We start from the raw sequence: 19,103 nt of genomic DNA, 5'->3' as shown, positions 1-19,103 counted from the left end.
GGCGTAAACCCAGGAGGCGGAGCTTGCAGTGAGCTGAGATCTGGCCACTGCACTCCAGCCTGGGCGACAGAGCGAGACTCCGCCTCAAAAAAAAAAAAAAAAAAAAAATCATTATGGGTGGCTGAAATACTCAAAACCAACATCTCCCGGTAATCTTAGCCCCGGCGAGCGCAATAAAGCGCGCGATCCTCATCCTGGGCGCCCATCCTCGGCTGCTGCTTCTTCCTTTCGGGCCCCTGGGCCTGACCTTCCTTCCGGGTCCGCACAGAAGGCCTGAGCGCGTCGCCTCTAACACTGGTCCAGCGCGCGGAACGCGGTGTGCCTCGGCTGCCATCTCCTGGAGACTAATTCTAGCGGACGTCGAGAGTGAACCACAGCCTCAACAACATCTAATTCTAATTACAGCTCGTGATCGGTGAGGTGACAGAAATAAACAGGGCGCTGTGGCGGGAACTAATAGATGGTCTCTTTAGGGTGTATGAGGTGTCCCTTGACCCTTCTCTCCCCGAAGTGGACATCAAGGTGACTCCTCCCCCCAGGACCTCCTACCCGTGGCGTCCTGCGACCCCCACCCCCGCTGCCAGCCCTCCCGGGAGCCCTCGGGTGGAGCACGGGGTTGGCTGAGGGGTTGGGGAGCCTCTACGGACACAGTCAGCCCCGCAGGATGTAAGTGGCGCAGAATCCTTGAAAGAGCTTCCGAGTGAAACCCACGCCCGCCAGTGGGGCGGAGCCCTAGCGGGGAAGGGCGAGTTCTCGCAAGGCCAGCGTGGAAGGGAAGAACGCGCTGTGGGGAGGCAGGGGCGCAGGAGGGGGCCCGCAGCTGGTGCTCAGAGCCGGGAGGAAGGAACTCCCCCGGGAGTGGAGGGGTGGCCCTCGAGACGCCTCACGGGCCCCATCTCTCCGCGGAGCTCCAGGCAGCCTCGCCCATCACTCCTGCACCCCACGCGCCCTGGCCGAGAAATGGCGCTGGGCTCGGGCGGGGATCACCTCGAGGCCGGGGCTACCCTAATTTTAGGGCCTGGAGATACCTGTTGCTTTCAGGGACTCCAAGCCCTGTATTTCTCCGTCTGACTCAGCTCCTAGTCCGCACGGGAGCCTTTGCTCTTTTCCCGACATCTCTGGATTTCAGCATCTGGCTCACTTCCTCGTCATCCGCACCGGCACCATCATCTGTCCACACATATGCAGCTTTCGGTTCCTCCTAGATGCCCGGCTAACCCCCAACCCATAAGATTCTACACCCGCTGGATTCTAGGCACTTTTACTGCCACTTAACTATGGTCACGTACTCCATGACCCCATATGAGCCTTGTCATCTTTCCCAACTGCTCAACTTCCTCAATAGTTGTTTTCAATAACTCTCTTATCTGGTTCTTTCTGTGCCTCTCTTGCCTCTCTAAGTGTCTTTCTCTGGCTCTTTTCTCCCTCTATTGACCGCTTATATTTTGGCGTTCTTAGGGCTCGGGTGCTCTTTACACTGTCTCTGGAAAATCTCTCCATTCCCGTGACTTCAGCTATACCGATTTGCTGAGGACCCCTAAGTTTTTCTTTTTTGTAGAGACAGGGTCTCACTATGTTGCCCAGGCTGGTCTCGAACTTCTGAGCTCAAGTGACCCTTCCACCTTTGCCTCCCAAACTTCTCCTGAACTTTCCATATAACCTTAGCATGTCAAAAATGAAATTCATTTTCTCCTCCAAATTCATTCAGTTTCCTATTTCCCCAATCTTGCTTATGTCACTGCCATTCACCGGCTTGTCCAAGTTAGTAAGTCTGGAAATCATGCCAGCTTTCTCCTTCCTCACTCTCCCACCCAACAATCCCCAGGTCCTGTCTATCCTCCTTCTTAAACAGCTCTTTCATTCATTTTTTAGTTTTATGTTTTTCATTAAATGAAAGACATTTCCCTAATTTCCTAGTATTTTACCTGCTGTTTCTGATTGTCACTATTCAGAAGGCAAATGACATGGTAAATGCCATCTGTCCTTACAACACCATTCTTGTTCCAGCTTCCCTCTATCTCTAGACAGCGTGCTCTCTCTTGTTTCTCACAGCTAGGTTTCTTGAAAGAGGGCTGTCTCCACATTTCCCTTTTATATCTCAATCCAAATCAATTTGATTTTTATCCCAACCACTCTCACTAAGGTAAGTAATGACTAGAATACTGAGAATTGTCCTCTCTTCAATCTTAACGGTCCTTTTCTCTAGTATCAGCTGCTGATACTATTCACCTCCTTCCTTTCCTTTGTCTAGCTTTTTGTGTATCTTCTCCTTTTTCACGTCCTCTTTGCTATGTCCTCTTTCTGAAGCCATATCTTAAATGTTGGCATTGCTGGGCATGGTGGCTCATGTCTGTAATCCCAGCACTTTGGGAGGCAAAGGTGGGAGGGTCACTTGAGCTCAGGAGTTCAAGACCAGCCTGGGCAACATAGTGAGACCCTGTCTCTACAAAAAAAGAAAAAAAAATTAGCTGGGCATGGTGATGCATGTCTGTGGTCCCAGCTACTTGGGAGGCTGAGGGAGGATCACTTAGGCCTAGGAGTTCAAAGCTGCAGTGAGCCGTGATAGTGCCACTGCACTCCAACCTGGGAGACAGAGTAGAGACCTTGTCTCAAAATAAATAAATAAATAAAAAATACATAAATAAATAAATATTGACATCATCTAGGCTTCTTTCATCAGAGCAATGCCTTCTTGATATGCAAGCTTGCTGGGCCTATTTGTGTCTCCCAAAAGTTCACTTGGCACCTATACAGCATACTTCAGTCTTTACTTCTGTCTCCAGACATTTCTACCTGCTACTCCTTCCCCGCATGTTCTCTCTCTCTCTCTGTTAATAATGTCATCATGTATCTAACTATGTGTGTTAAAAAACTAAGACATACGGTACTCTGCTCTTTTCCTTGCCCTCTCCCCCAAAATCAACTTGGTCATTAGCTCCTATGATTTCTGCCTTCTAATGAGTTCTTGGCATCACCATTGCTATTGTCTGGGCTTAGGCCCAAATTACTTGTGTTCTGGTCTCCTCCTGCATCCTAAGTATTGACATTACAGTAAATCAGACAGACACAGAGAGAGAGAGCGATCAACAAATCATGCTATCATGCTACTTCTCTGGTTTTAATTCTATAATGATATTCCATTGCTCAAAGAATAAGCCCCAAATTTCTTAGAATTGCATGAAGAATCTTTTCCAGTTTAGCCTTGACCTACTGATTGGGTTTAACCTCATTCAGTGTCATCATGGGCCACTCCCCAGTACACACCTTCTATTCTACCCACAAAATATACCCATTCTTCACCTGCTACGAACTTTTTCACGACCATGTTTTTAGAAACATGTCATCTCTGCCTAATATATTCTTTCTCCACTCGCCATCTGTAAAATCACTCATCCTACAAGACTCATCTCAACTGATGTTACTATGGATTCATCCTGAGTCACTGGAGCTACTGTTTCCATCATTCTGTTCTCATCCTGCTGTGTACCTGCTCCATTAGAGATGCTGTCCACTCTGTTGTAAATACAACCTGTCTTTCCCATTCATCTGAGATACAGAGAAAAAGAAGGCACATATTTTACTTAGTTTTGTTTCTCAACTTCCTTATGGCCTGTTACAGTGCTCAGTACATTAAAAGTCTAATAAATGAAGTTATGGGCAAGTAGTAAATGGTTTGTTTTATATCATTTCCCAAATCCGTTATTTAGTGAAGAAGGGATTTCAAGGGATGAACAAATTTGATGTGGGAAGGGTTTAGAAAATATCTAAGCATCTAAATGTAAAAAATGTTCTGTGGTTCAAAAACTACAATCACTTTTTCTCTTTTTAAAAAATAGTACAATAGAAATCTAGAGTGGAGCAGGAGAGCATGGCCTTATTGCATCACTGAGTCCTTTTCCCTCAAAAATGAATTATTTTGATTTTTAACTGTGGGAACAAGAGAGGTAAATTTATAGTGAATTTTTCCATGAATCCCAGTAAGGGGGAGAAAAAAGCAATGTTGCATCTATATTGAAGGACTGTGAATTTACTTCAATTCCAGACCTATTATTTCAGTTTAGGGAATGGATGCCACTAGGGATAAGGAATCTTCTTCAGCACTTGGTCATTACCAGTCTGTGAGCAGAGATGCAGTTTGTTGAGTGCCAGAAAAATATGTTCCAGCCTCAGTGCTTGACCCTCCACTAAGATATTTGAAGATATGGCCGGGTGCGGTGGCTCACGCCTGTAATCCTAGCGCTTTGGGAGCCTGAAGCAGGTAGATCATGAGGTCAAGAGACTGAGACTATCCTGGTCAACATGGCGAAACCTGTCTCTACTAAAAATACAAAAATTAGCTGGGCGTGGTGGTGTTCGCCTATAATCCCAGCTACTTGGGAGGCTGAGGCAGGAGAATTGCTTGAACTCGGGAGGCAGAGGTTGCAGTGAGCCAAGATCGTGCCACTGCACCCCAGTCTGGTGACAGAGTGAGACTCCATCTCAAAAAAAAAAAAAAAAAAAAAAAAAAGAAGAAGAAGAAGATATTTGAGGATATTAAGCAGGTTCTTTGCCCCAATCCCAGAATACATCCGACATAAGCCAGCCCTTGGCAATAAGTTCAGGATTCCAGTGGAAGAGCCAGCAGGACTGTTCTCACAAGTATAGAATAGCAGCTGGAGTTCAGAGATTAGAGTTTCAGCCAAATAGTCCTTAGAAGGGAAGCCTAGAGAAATCTGAGGTCCACCTTCTAGCTATGCTCACATGCCCAGTGAGAGGCAAAGAACAGCCTATCAGCTACCTTTTAAGTATCTTTTTAGAGGAAGGTTTTCTGGGATAGAAAAATTAATGACCTCAATCTTCTAGATGCTTTTCTTCCAGGAAAGAGGGTTGCCAATTCCCTCAGGAAATGAGTGTTCATCCTTTATTTGCTCACTGCTTGCAATCTCGCTAGATCTCTGCTTCTTATGTCTCCATCACTTTTGACTATCTCATTCTAAATTGTCCTCTTGGACTCAAACAGCTTTCTTAGGTGAGTCACTGGGAGTGTCTGCTTGATTTCTTTGGGGCAGGTGTTGAGACATTAAATGTGAAAATCTAAAAGTATTATAACATTACTGATTGGATATTGGTATATGTCACTGAATCATGTTTCTATTGTTCATTGAAAACGTTGCAATGTTAACTAATCTAACAGGAAAACCAAATATATAGGTGTAGATAGTTACCTGGGAACTTGTTTTATGTTTTCTCTTGGAGGGCAGATATTCCAGCTCCAGATCAATCCCAATGTTTTGCACTGTATGTGTGTGGTAAATATTTGCTTAACTAAGGTAGTTGGGTTAATTAAGCAATTGATCTAACCATGATGATTTAATCCACTAGGGTCAATTTTTTACTCATTTAAGGTTATAGTTTACAATTTAGACACTTAGCCTTACTTGGATAATTTGAAATTTGAGTCACCTATGCAGGAAAATTTGTAGCATTGAATGCCTATATTAGAAAAGAAGAATGTTTGGAAGTTCTAAAATGACTCATGATAGCTTCCAACTTAGGATACCAGATAAAAAAGATTAAATTAATCCCAAAGTGAGCAAAACAAAATAAATGATAAAAATCAGGGCATAAATCAATGAAATTAAAAACATGAAGTCAAGAGAGAAAATCAAGAGAGAAACCAAATGCTGGCAGTTTGAAAAGGTCAGTAAAGTTGATAAGACTGTAGCCAGGCTAATAAGAGATTATAGAACTAATAAGAGATTATAGCAAGGTTGCAGGATAAGAGTTAATATATAAAAGTGAATCTGTTCCCTATATACTATCTATGAACAAATGGAATTTGAAATTAAAAACACAATACTCACTACATTAGCTATCAAAAACTGAAATACTTAGGTCCAAATCTAACAAAATATGTACAAGATGTATTTAAGGAAAACTACAAAACTCTGTTGATAGAAATCAAATAACTACATAAATGAACAGATATTCCATATTAATGAGTAGGAAGACTCAATATTGTCAAGATGTCAGTCCTCACTAACCTGATGTATAGATTCGATGCAATCCCAATCAAAATTCTAGCAAGTTATTTTACAGATATTGACAAACTGGTTCTAAAGTTTATGTGGAAAGACAAAAACCTAAAGTAGTCAACATGACACTGAAGAAGAACAATGTTGGAGAATTGACACTACCCAAATTCAAGGCTTACTTTAAAGCTACGGTTAGCAAGACAGTGTGTTATTGGTGAAAGAATAAACAAATAGATCAACAGAACAGAATAGAGAATCTAAAAAGAGACCTACATAACTACAGTCAACTGATCTTTTATAAGAGGGGCAAAGGAAATGCAATGAAGTAAAGATAGTTTTTTTCATCAAATGGTGCTGGAACAACTGGACACCACATGCAAAAATAAATGAATCTGGACACAGACTTTCTACCCTTCACAAAAATTAACTCAAAATATGACACTATAAAATGCCTAGAAGATAACATAGGGAAAATCTAGATAATTCTGAGTTTGGTGATGACTTTTTAGACACAATTCCAAAGGCATGATTTATAAAAGAAAGAATTGATAAGCTGGACTTCATTAAAATTAAAATTTTCTGTTTCATGAAAGACACTATCAAGGGAATACAAGACACACCACAGGCTCAGAGAATATATTTGCAAAAGATACATCTTATGAAGGACTATTATTCAAAATATACAAAGAGCTCTTAAAAATCAACAGTAAAGAAATAACAACCCAATGAAAAAAGGGGCCAAAACCTTGACAGACACCTCATTAAAGAAGATACACAGAAGGCAAATAAGGTTAAGAAAATATTATCCACATTATATATCATTATTGAATACGTATATAATGGCCAAAATCTGGAATACTGACATCACCAAATGCTGGTGAAAATGTGGAGCAACGGGAGCTCTCATTCGTTGTTGGTGGGAATGCAAAATGGTATATCCACTTTGGAAGACAGTTTGGCAGTTTCTTTCAAAGCTAAACATACTCTTACCACACACTCCAGCCATTATCCTCCTTGGTATTTACCCAAACGACTTGAAAACTTATGTTCACAGAGAAACCTGCACACAGATTTTATAGTAGCTTTATTCATAATTGCCAAAACTTTGAAGCAACCAAGATATCCTTCAGTAGGTGAATGGATAAAGAAAGCTTGCTACATCCAGACAATTGAATATTACTCATGCAATAAATAAATGAGCTATCAAGTCACAAAATGGAGGAAATATAAATGCATATTACTAAGTATAAAAAGCTAATATGAAAAAATTACATACTGTATGATTCTAATTACACGACATTCTGGAAAAGCTATTCAAGACAATAAAAAGATCACTGAACTATTGTTGTTCAACAGGGAATTGAACAAGAGCAAGGGGTAGAAAGTTTATTCAAATAAATTACAATAGAAAACTTTCCAAAACTTGAGAAAGAGATCAACATCCAGATGCAGGAAGGTTAGAGAAAGCCAGTTTCAAGTTAATTAAGACTACCCCAAGGCACATAATAAACTCTCAAAAGTGAAAGACAAAGAGAGGATCCCAAAAACAGCAAGAAAAAAGCAAACAGTATTTATAGGAGCTCTAATTCATGTGGCAATAGACTTTTCAATGGAAAACTACAGACCAGGAAGGAGTGGAAAGACATTGTTCAAAACACTGCCATTTAAGAATACTATATCCAGCAATGCTATCATTCAAAAATGAAGGAACGATAAAGTCTTTCCCAGAAAAACAAAAGCTGAGAGAATTCACCACCACACGCACACAAAAAGAAGCTAATGAGAATTCTTCAATCTGGAAAAAAAAAACCCCAAAACCACTAACATGCAAAAAGAAAATATTTGAAGATATAAAACCCACTGGTAAAATTAGGTACATGGACAAACTCAGAATAATACTGTAGCTGTGGTATGTAATTCATTCATAACTCTAGTATGAAGCCCAAAAGGTAAAACTATCAAAAACAACAATAGCTACAGCAACCAGTTAAAAGACAGGCAATATAAAAATATGTAAATTGAGACAACATAAACTAAAAATTGGGGGATAGAATTAAAGTGTATTTTTTTTATTTTCTTTGTATCTATTCTCTCCTTTATAATCTGAGTTGTCACCTCTTTAAAATAATTTGTTATATCTATAAGGTTTTAATATTATAGGCCAATATCACTGATGAACATAGATCAAAATATCCTCAAAAAATTACTAGCAACCTAGACTTAACAACACATTAACAAGATTATTCACCATTATCAAAGGGAATTCATCTCAGGGATGCAAAGATGGTTCAATGTATAATATATAAATCAGTAAATGCAATACACCACATTAACAGAACCCAGAACAAAAACCATATGATCATTTCAATAGATGCTGAGAAAGCATGTGATAAAATTCAACATTGCTTTGTGATTTAAAAAAATGAATTGGGTATAGAAGGAACATATTTCAAAGTAATAAAGGCCATGTGACAAACAAATAACTAATATTAAACTGAACAGGAAAAATTGAAAGCTTTTCCTACGAGATCTGGAAGAAGACAAATATGTCCAATGTCATCACTTTTATTCAATACAGTACTGGAAGTCCTGGCCAGAGCAATTAGCAATTAGGCAAGAGAAAGAAATAAGGGGCACCCAGATTGGAATGGAAGAAGTGAAATTAGCCTTGTTTGAAGATGACATGGTCTTATATTTAGAAAAACCTAAAGACTCCAGCAAAACAATAGTTAGAACCGATAAATGAATTCGGTAAGGTTGTAAGATATAAAATCAACATACAAAACTCAATAGCATTTCTACACATCAACAATGAACAATCTGAAAAAATCAAGAAAATAATCTCATTTACAATAGCTACAAAGAATATAAAATGACTAGTAATCAATTTAATCAAATAAGTTAAAGATCTCTATGAGAAAAACCACAAAACAGTAATGAAAAATAGACAAGAACACACAAAACCTGGAAAGATATTCATGCTTATGTACTGGAAGAACTAATATTGTTAAAATGTCCATTCTACTGAAAGCAATTTAAAGACTCGATGCAATCCCTATCAAAATACCAATGAAATTCTTCACAGAAATAGAAAAAAAAAAATTCTAAAATTTATATGGAACTACCAAAGAGCCAGAATAGGCAAAGTAATTCTGAGCAAAGAAAACAAAGCTGGATGCATACCACTACCTGATTTCAAAATTTACTGCAAAGCTATAATAAGCAGATCAGCATAGTTTGGCATAAAGACACACATACTAACGGAACATAACCTAGATATAAATAACCTAGATATAAACCTAGATATGAATCCACACATTTATAGCCCACCCATTTGTGTTTTTTTTTCAAGATGGTGTCTCGCTCTTGCCCAGGCTGGAGTGTAGTGGCGCAATCATGCCTCAGTGCAGCCTCGGCCTCCCCGGGATTAGGTGATCCTCCCACCTCAGTCTCCTGAGTAGCTGAAACTACAGGTGCACACCACCATGACTGGCTAATTTTTGTATTTTTTGTTGAGATGGGCTTTCACCATGTCTCCCAGGCCAGTCTTGAACTCCTGGCCTCAAGCGATCCACCTGCCTTGGCCTCTCAAAGTGGTGGGATTACAGGTGTGAGCCACAGTGCCCAGCCCAGGCAACTCATTTTTTACAAAGGTGCCAAGAATACACAATGGAGAAAAGAGTGTCTTCAATAAATGGTGCTCGGGAAACTGGATTACCATAGGCAGGACAATGAAACTAGAGCCCTCTCTCTCACTAGACACAAAAATAAAATAAAAATGAATTAAGTTCTTTAATGTAAGACCCGAAACTATGAAACTAATAGAAGAAAACATTGGGGAAATGCTGGAGTACATTGGTCTGGGCAAAGGTATAAGACCTTAAAAGCACAGGCAACCAAAGCAAACATGGACAAATGGGATTGTATCAAGCTAAAAAGCTTCTGCACAGCAAAAGAAACAATCAATAAAAGGAAGAGACAACCCACAGAATGAAAGTATTTGCAAATTATCCATCTGACAAGGGATTAATAACCAGAATGTATAAGGACCTTACATGACTTAATAGCAAAAATCATAATCATCATAATAATTTGATTTAAAAATCGGCAAAAGATCTGAACAGACATTTCTCAAGAGGAGACATACAAACAGCCAATAGCTATATAAAAAAATGCTCAACATCACTAATCAAAGAAATGCAAATCAAAACCACAATGAGCTATCATCTCCTTCCAGTTAAAATGTCTTTTATCAAAAAGACAGGGAATAGCAGATGCTACTCAGAATGTGGAGGAGGGGGAACCCTCTTATACTGTTGGTGGGAATGTCAATTAGTACAGTCACTATTGAAAACTGCACTGAGGTTCCTCAGAAATGGAACTACCATTATGACCCAGCAATTCCACTACTTGGTATATATCCAAAAGAAGGGATATCAATATATTGAAAAGCTAACTGAACTTCCATGTTTATTTCAGCACTACTCACAATATCCAAAATATGGAATGAACCTAAGTGCCCATCAGTGGATCAGTGGGTAAAGAACATGTGGTGTATATAGACACAAGGGAATATTATTCAGCCATAAATATTCTAAACATTCTTTTAAAAGAATGAAATGAAATCCTGTCATTTGCAGAAACATGGATGGAACTGGAGGCCATTATGTTAAGCGAAATAAGTTAGGTTCAGAAAGAAAAACATTATCAGATGTTCCCACTCATATGTGAGAAGTGAAAAAGTGTATCTCATTAAAATAGAGAGTATATTAGTGGTTATCAGAGACTGGGAAGGAAGATTAATGGTAGAAATATACAGTTTGATAGAATAATAAGATCCAGCGTTTGATAAATCAGCGGGGTGAATATGGTTTATTTCAAAATAGCTAGAAGATAATTATTTATATGTTTCTAGCTTAAAGAAAAGACAAATATTTAAAGTGGTGGACATCCCAGCATCACTGATTTGATCTTTATAAATTGTATGAATGTATTAAATTATCACATGTACCTGAAAGTATATACAGCTTTTATCTATCAATAAAAAATAAAAACAAAAAGTAAAATCCAGCTATTATTCTCCCTACCCCCAGTCATCTGAATCCTTTCTGTTCTCCATGCCTGCTCCAAAAAGGTAAACAGGGTTTTCACAGTCATTTGTATAATTTGTCAATGCCCTGAAGTCCAATTCATATCACTAGACGACTGCATAGATTTGTCTATTTTTGACTTTCGTTCTACAACGTGTAGCTTATTCGTATCACTAGACGGCTGCATAGATTTGTTTATTTTTAATTGTCGTTCTGCAATGTGCTGCTTACTTCCATGTACCAAGAATTGGCACTTTTCTGGTCACTGAAGTAATAATTCACAGTTATTTTCAAGGACACATTAACTCGGGGTAGGAATGGGGTGTAATATTGCTTCCTGATTGAAAACTCCCAGAGAGCAGCGTCTTCCTTTTATTCGCGTGAGCTTCCTCAATACGACGCACAGGAAGCCCCCGCTGCCTGCGGGACTCGCACCGCCCTCCTACTTACGCGCCAGCTGGGCTGGGGAGGTGCCTGGCCGGGTGCCGACTCTGCCGGATTCCCTACCCCGCTAGGATCTGACAGCCGCCTCGGCCAGACGTCTTGTCCCCGCCACTCCGACCCGGTCTCTCCTCGCTTCTGGGCAGCGGCGCCTACAACTGGGGTACGTGCCTGGTTTGGGGAGCGGCTTCCACACCCTGGCACCAGGTTATCCGCTATTGCGCCTAAGAAAGGGGCAGGAAGCTGCGAAGGTGAAGCCGGGGATAGAGCCCAGCACGCCTTCCTGGACCTGGGACGTTTTCCTGGGGCTTCCGGACGGCAGGGGCGTAGCTGCGCCTGACTGAGACCCCTGCCTGTCCTGACAACGACGCGGGTGGGGAGGATGGGTGCGGATCTGGGGAGGGCCTGTCTTGGTTCGTCTCGGCTCACCCTGCTGGAGCTGGGAAACAGGTGCAGACATTCAGGCCGCCCAGCCCACCCTGCTGAAGTACTCACTAGGGGCGGGAGGAGGCTGTGACTCCTCTAGGTCCTCGGGCCGTGCACCTGGAGGCCCAGGAGGAGGCAAGGCCGCCTGCGGGATGGGGGCGTCGGGGAGCCTCTAGGTCTGTAGCCTGGGGCCACCTGGCCACAGGTGACCCTGCAGAGAGCAGTGTGTTGGAAATTTCTGAGAAGAATGGAGACCCTCAAGAGAGAACTAGGGGCGGGTCCCAAAGGCAGCCTGGACCCTGCGCCTCCCCCAACACCTTTTCCAAGAATGAGCGCATGGGTGTCACAGCCCTCTCTGGCCTCCAGAGTTTGGCCAACACCACAGCACTTTTGAGGTCGTCCAGGCCTGCAAAGATAATCGTGAGGGACATTCCACATCTGTTTTAAATGAACTCATTGCAAGATAAAATATTTCAAAATTCGTTATCCTTAAGCTAAGAGAAGATTGGGTGTGTGTGTGGCGGGGGGGGGGGGGGGGGGGGAGGGTGCATTTTAATCGTATTTAGATTTTGTCGTGTAAGATAAAATTGGCACTGGAATTAGTTTATTCTCACCCATCCCTTAAAACTCAGTTTTGGAAAACATAAGTTATAGCAAATTAATATTCAGCACTGTAGGGGTCTAATTGTGCCTGGCGACAGAAGTGTGACTGAGAGCTGTAATCTCCCGGTTGTAGTTCATAGGGCTGACGTGTTAAGTCACGCAATGTGCACTGTGATTGATGTGAAACTAAGAGAGGAAGCAAACAGTGGGCAAGAGATTTTCGCAGATTTTCGGAGGAGGAAAGAGGATAAAAGAGTGAGACTGGTGCCCTCAGTGCCTTTTGTGGGGTGGGGGTGGGAAGTAACCTACAAAGAACGGTGAGGCTTCACGTTGGGGGCACTAATTACCTGAAATGACAGGAGGGAAATGCAGGGCTGAGAAATACGGGCCTTGGTCTAAATCTGTTTACAGAATGGTTTGATTCCCCTGATGCCAGTACCCACCTTGGCAACCAACCACCCTCCCTCCCCTAGCCAGCTACCCAATAGCAGACCAGTGTCTCACCCCTACAGGATCTGATGCTCAAACGCAGGGACCCACAGGTTCTGTGAGGGGATGGAGGAAGGCACCAGGCTAGAAACCAGCTAATGGCCAAGTGAAAGTCCCCTCAGTCCCCCGACCCCACCTGCTTCCATACCACCAGAAGATTAGTGTCTCGAAAAACCCACTGGTCTCAGAAAAAAGACCTTCATTTCCTGGTTCCTCAACAAAATCGCATTGCAGTGAATCACCTTTCCCTCCCATAGCCTCCACCCTTACAACCAAAATGACCTACCCATGTAAACAGAACTTCTAATCCGTGTTTTCATTTTAAACATGGACTGGAAAGTTCAGCATTTCTGGAAAAGCCCATGTATGAAGAGAGAGATCTAAATAGTAAGAGCAAACACTAACCACCATGGCAAAGACATCTGAGAAAGTGAGGCAGCACCAGAGGCAGAAGACAGCACAATAAAACTATAATTGACGTTCTCTAGGGAATTCAAACTGAATGCTGTGAAAAAGGAATAACAGGGCATAAGTAGGATTTTTCGGAAATCAAAATTTTACTAGCTTAAATTTTAAAAATTAATAGAGGCCAGGTGTGGTGGCTCACACTTGTAATTCCAGCACTTTGGGAGGCTGAGGTGGGCGGATCACTTGAGGTCCAGGAGTTCAAGACCAGCATGGGCAACATGGTGAAACGCCGTCTCTGCCAAAAAATGCAAAAATTAGCCAAATATGGTGGTCATGCCTGTGGCCTCAGCTACTCAGATGGGTGGAGGGACCTGAGACAGGAGGATTGCTTGAGCCTGTGAGGTCAAGGCTGCAGTGAGCCGTGATCACAGCACTGCACTCCAGCCTCAGTTAATCCCAGCTATTCAGGAGGCTGAGGCATGAGAATCACTTGAACCCGGGAGGTGGAGGTTGCAGTGAGCTGAAATCACGCCATTGCACTCCAGCTTGGGTGACAAGAGCAAAACTCTGTCTCAAAATACATAAATAAATAATAAATAAATAAAGCATCTGATTATTAGACTTCATAATTAATGCTTAAACATTAAAAAAATGACTTACTTGCTGTGTAAGCAGTATGCTTTACAGTTTAAGAAAAAAATTAGGTTTATCATATTGGAAAACAATAAGTTGATCAATAACTAAAGTATAATAGTAGGGAAAGTTGTTCTCTGCTTGTGAAAATTCTTTTTTGGTAATGAAAATTTTAGACTTTAAAGAATGCTGCACTCATCAGCAGACTGAAAGACTGAGAGATGAAAAATGGGATTGATAGGTTCTTCATATGTGGTTGAACATATAAAGTGATTACTAAAAATGTTTGACTGATCTGTAGAAAATTTAGGGGAAAATTTGCCAGAGACACATTGAAAACTAAAGAAATGAAGAAAAAGCAATATTAACATAAGGAAAAACAGCTAATGCCCCATTTCTTTGCTTGTAAAATGCAGATATTTACAGCACCTACCTCATCACGTTGTATGGATTAAATGAAATTTTGCAAGAAAAGCCCTAGTGTAGTTTTTGCATGTGTACCTATTTGCTCACTGAACAAAAGTATTAACCATATTTATTAATAAATAAGAGTAAAAATACAATACATATGTAAGCCCACATTGATGTAATGTTGTTTTAAAATCCATTGTTTCAGGTTCACTGTCATGGATGCCCTATCAGAAGCAACTGGCATCTTTGCATTAAACCTTTTGAAAAAGCTAGGGGAAAACAACTCAAACAACATATTTTTTTCACCCATGAGCATGTCGTCAGCCTTGGCCATGGTTTTCATGGGAGCGAAGGGAAACACTGCAGCCCAGATGTCTCAGGTACCTAGAGCCACTTAAAGACAACAATAAATGCTACTACTCAGTTGAGCTCTTCTTCTACATTTCAAGTCCCAAACAAATTCCTCTTTTAACAGACAGCTTTGATAGTATCATAGGATGTGGATGGAGAGTTGGCAGGATGGAGCATGTTACCACTGCCTGACCATCTGTGGTGACTTGGGATCACTCATGTGGGTGCTTCTGCAGGCTACTGGGCTAGAAGGTCCAGGAAGGTCTCACTCACTTGTCTGGGTCTTGGTGCTGCTTGGTGGCTGGGGCCTTAGTTCCCTACAAGCAAGTCTTCCCATTCCTCCAGGCTTTTCTGTGTATCATTGCTTTAGGACAGCTTGTGCTTCCTTACACCATAGTAGCTGGGTTATGAGAGAGCAAAAATGGAAGCTGCTAGGCTTTTTAAGGACAGTATCATGTCTGCATTCTGTTATTCAGAGCAAGTCACAGGACCAGCCCAGATCCCACAGGAGGGGAGAGAGACTCCATCTTTTGATGTCAGGAGCAGCCTGTGCATGCAGAGATGGAACATATGGTTGGCAGCTGTGTTTTCAGACAAACTACCACAAATAGTGAACATAAATAACTAGATACATTTTGTTAGGATTTGCAAAAGGCATTTCCACTCATACGAATACTTAGAAAACTTTGGTTTCCTTTAGGAAGTAATTATAGGCAGGACTGAGAAGAGCTATAGGTAGGGAGACTGGGTGGCTTTCAAGACACTTTTCATCTGTAATTAATCATCATTTAAGCTACAATAAGGATCTGTAAACCTCTTAGTGCTAAGTTTAGTGTTGTGCCTATTTCTTGAAGTCAGGGAATACTGAAAATGTTATTTTCCTGTTTTTTTGTTTTGTTTAATTTCAGGCACTTTCTTTTAGTAAAATTGGAGGTGAAGATGGAGATATTCACCAAGGTTTTCAGTCACTTCTCACTGAAATTAACAGAACTGGCACTCAGTACTTGCTTAGAACTGCTAACCGGCTCTTTGGAGAAAAGTCTTATGACTTCCTCTCAGTAAGTCATACTTGTTTTTCATTGGAGAAAATAAAGATAGTAATGGGTGATGGACAGTAGTAGAAAGAATGTGGGCTATGAATTCATACAGGTGGGCCTGAATCCAGGACTCCATTCAGGAACCTCACACACTCGTCTGATTCCATTTTATCATTTATAAAATGGGTCTTAGAGCAAATACTGCCCAGAGTTTTGTGAAGCTTTAATGAGATAATCTTTATAAAAGAATTTACACACATTTACAATTGGAAAAGAATCAGCCAAAACAAAGAAATGATCAAAATGAGTATTTCTGGTATTTGCTTTGCAGATATTGTTAACGTTTTTGTGCATTGTGACACTTTCTTAATGTTTTACACATTTTAATATTTTGATTTACTTTTTAGACACTGAAAATCTTTTAAAGCTTATTTTTGGCTAATTATACTGGTTGTATTTGTTGACAGTGCTTTTATGACATTTAAATTTTAATTTTATTTTTTAAATTATTTATTTATTTATTTTCGAGATAGAGTCTCACTCACTCTGTCGCCCAGGCTGGAGTGCAGTGGCACAATCTCGGCTCACTGCAGCCTCCACTTCCCGGGCTCAATGATTCTCCTGCCTCTGACTCTCAAGTGGCTGCAATTACAGGTGTGTGCCACCACACCTGGCTAAGTGTTGTATTTTTAGTAGAGATGGCGTTTCACCATGTTGGCAAGGCTGGTCTTCAACTCCTGACCTCAAGTGATCCACCCGCCTTGGCTTCCCAGAGTGCTGGGATTACAGGTGTGAGCCACTGCGCCTGGCCATGACATTTTTATTTTTAAAAACCAAAACTGCTCAAGTAATTTCTTGATATATGAAAACACATATAATGTATATAAACCAAGAGTCCTCATCAACATATTTCCAACCCCATTACTCTCCTTTTCAATGTCAGAGCTTTTATAGATTTGAGGTGTATCCTCCTTCACATCTAGAAATTTTGCTTTGTGAGTTTTCCCCCCATATAATATTATTATACTATACATATTGCTTTATACTTTGTGGTCTTTTACTTAACAATGTGTCTTAAATTCTTTCCACCTCAGCCTATGTGAATCTGCATCACTCTTTTTAACCATTTTCTGATATTCCTAAGTATGGTCATATCTTGATGTAGGAAACATTTCTTTCCTTGATGAGCATTTCAGCTGTATTTAACTGGGGCCATTACAGACAGTAATATCCTGTACACAGTTTTGTTCGTATGTGCGTAAGTTACTGTCTAAGATGGATTTGCAGAAGGAAGGGAATGAAGCTTTGAAGTTTTAATAAATACTGCCAAGCTGCTCACCACAGTACTGTCGCCATTTTACAATCCCGAAGGCATATTTGTAGAGTGTTCATTTCCACCCACCATCAGCAACACGACATATTGTTAACTTTTAAAGTTTTTGGTTGTTAGTGGAACTAAACAATTTTTCTTATGTTTATTGAGCATTTCTATCTTTTCTGTGAATTACCTATTTATGTATTATTTTACACATTTCCCCATGGGGATGGATGTCTTTTTCTTACTGATTTATAAGAATCATTTATGTTTAGGATATCAGTCTTACTGTGTTGTATGGTTTTATTCATTATTTTTCAAACTTGTTTCAGACTCTAATTGTTTCAAAACAAATTGGTATAAAGTGAAGGTTGTAAGGCATAAAGTCAAATACTTATAAGATTTGTGTATGGTATTATGATTTTTACAGCTTATTTTTGTAGTCTTAGCTACTATTAACTTTATTACCAGCTTTTTATTAGTTTTCTATATAAAGACAACCAAAATGTTAACAAACAAATATCCATTTTTGGTGACTATTTTAAGAAAATCATTGATATTTTAAATGTTATTTTGATACTGAAATGTAAAATCAAGAGATGAGAATTATTTGTCATCTGTTTCTCATTAATTAATTAATTAACTATTCTTATTTCCAAGAATCTGGCACCAATAGCAATATATAATTAGATGTTATTTTACTTTGACTAGTGATGGCTTGTAAAATAGTAACTTAAAATAGCAAACAATTATTTTAAAACATGTTTAATAGATAAAAAGATCACCTAGGGGTGCAACAAGTCATCAATATGTGAGATTCATCAGTTTACTTTCAGATTATTTCTCATATTGAGAGATGTAAACAATTTCCAAACCACTGAAAAACAAGCAGAGCCAGCAATTTTGGCAAGGCATGAGTTATGGGAGGGTTACGTGAAATAATGTACATAAATCAGTTACGTAGTGCCTGAAACATACCAAGAATTCAAAAATGCTACATGAAAAGGTGATATTTCATAGGAATTCAGTTATCTTGTGAGGTGTAGCTATTACTGCTTCCTTGTTCTACAGGAGAGAACATGGAGGCATAAAGAGATTAAGAAAATGTTTGAAGGTCACACAGCTAGTAAGTTGCAGAAATTGTGTTCCTAACTACTGTCACATTTCCTCTCCAATGCTATGCTGAAATAGAAGTAGAAAATTCTGTAAAAACAAAACAAAACAAAACAAAAAAACCCCACAAAATTCTGAAAAGGGGAATTAAATAGTTAGCTGTGAGTAGTTTAAGGGAAAGTTTGGAAAACAATTCTATAGTGCATGATCAATAAATTAGTTATTTCAGTCCATTTAATTTCCACCAAATTTCCTGCTTTTGTATGACATAATGTAGGTTTTTGTTAATATCATAATCCTACAGACTATAGTAACTAAATATAGTTTATTTATTTATTTACTTATTTTGAGACGGAGTTTCGCTCTTGTTGCCCAGGCTGGACTGCAATGGCACAATCTCGGCTCACGGCAACCTCCGCTGCCTGGGGGAGTTCAAGCCATTCTCCTGCCTCAGCCTCCCAAGTAGCTGGGATTACAGACGCCTGCCACCACGCCCGGCTAATTTTTTATATTTTTAGTAAAGACAGGGTTTCACCATGTTGGCAAGGATGGTCTTGATCTCTTGACCTCGTGATTTGCCCACCTTGGCCTCCCAAAGTGCTGGGATTACAGGTGTGAGCCACCGCGCCCGGCATAGTATGAACTTTTTTTGCAAAGTTGATTGTAGTCTAAAACATTCACTATCTATATGTGGTTACTAAAGTTTCCATGAAATTAATTAAAATTAAATAAAATTAAATGTTTAGCTCCTCAGTCCAACTAGCCACATTTC

At 40.2% G+C, this 19,103-nt stretch overlaps 1 protein-coding gene and 1 long non-coding RNA gene across 4 annotated transcripts in view; one reads left to right on the top strand and one right to left on the bottom strand.

The window, feature by feature from the left end:
• The window catches only part of LOC139359992 (uncharacterized), a 58,894-nt gene that overhangs the window by 25,098 nt on the left and 14,693 nt on the right, over positions 1 to 19,103 (bottom strand). The gene's annotated exons all lie outside the window — the stretch shown is intronic.
• Positions 129 to 19,103, top strand: part of LOC105476985 (serpin B6-like) — a 28,790-nt gene continuing 9,815 nt past the window's right edge. The window contains exons 1-3 of one of the 3 annotated variants that reach the window (XM_024791347.2): positions 129 to 415; positions 14,721 to 14,895; positions 15,775 to 15,924. In XM_024791347.2, the coding sequence (XP_024647115.2) occupies positions 14,731 to 14,895; positions 15,775 to 15,924 (315 nt within the window). In that variant the 5' untranslated portion in view covers positions 129 to 415; positions 14,721 to 14,730. Of the gene's footprint in view, positions 421 to 11,626; positions 11,709 to 14,720; positions 14,896 to 15,774; positions 15,925 to 19,103 lie in introns of those variants that run through there. The other 2 variants (XM_024791346.2, XM_011733278.3) reach the window with 2 other exon arrangements.

Source organism: Macaca nemestrina, chromosome 19 (assembly GCF_043159975.1).
Source record: "Macaca nemestrina isolate mMacNem1 chromosome 19, mMacNem.hap1, whole genome shotgun sequence".
In the NCBI taxonomy this organism is placed as follows: Eukaryota; Metazoa; Chordata; class Mammalia; order Primates; family Cercopithecidae; genus Macaca; species Macaca nemestrina.
The sequence above is the reverse complement of the archived record's forward strand: the minus strand, read 5'-3'. Positions and strand labels throughout refer to the sequence as shown.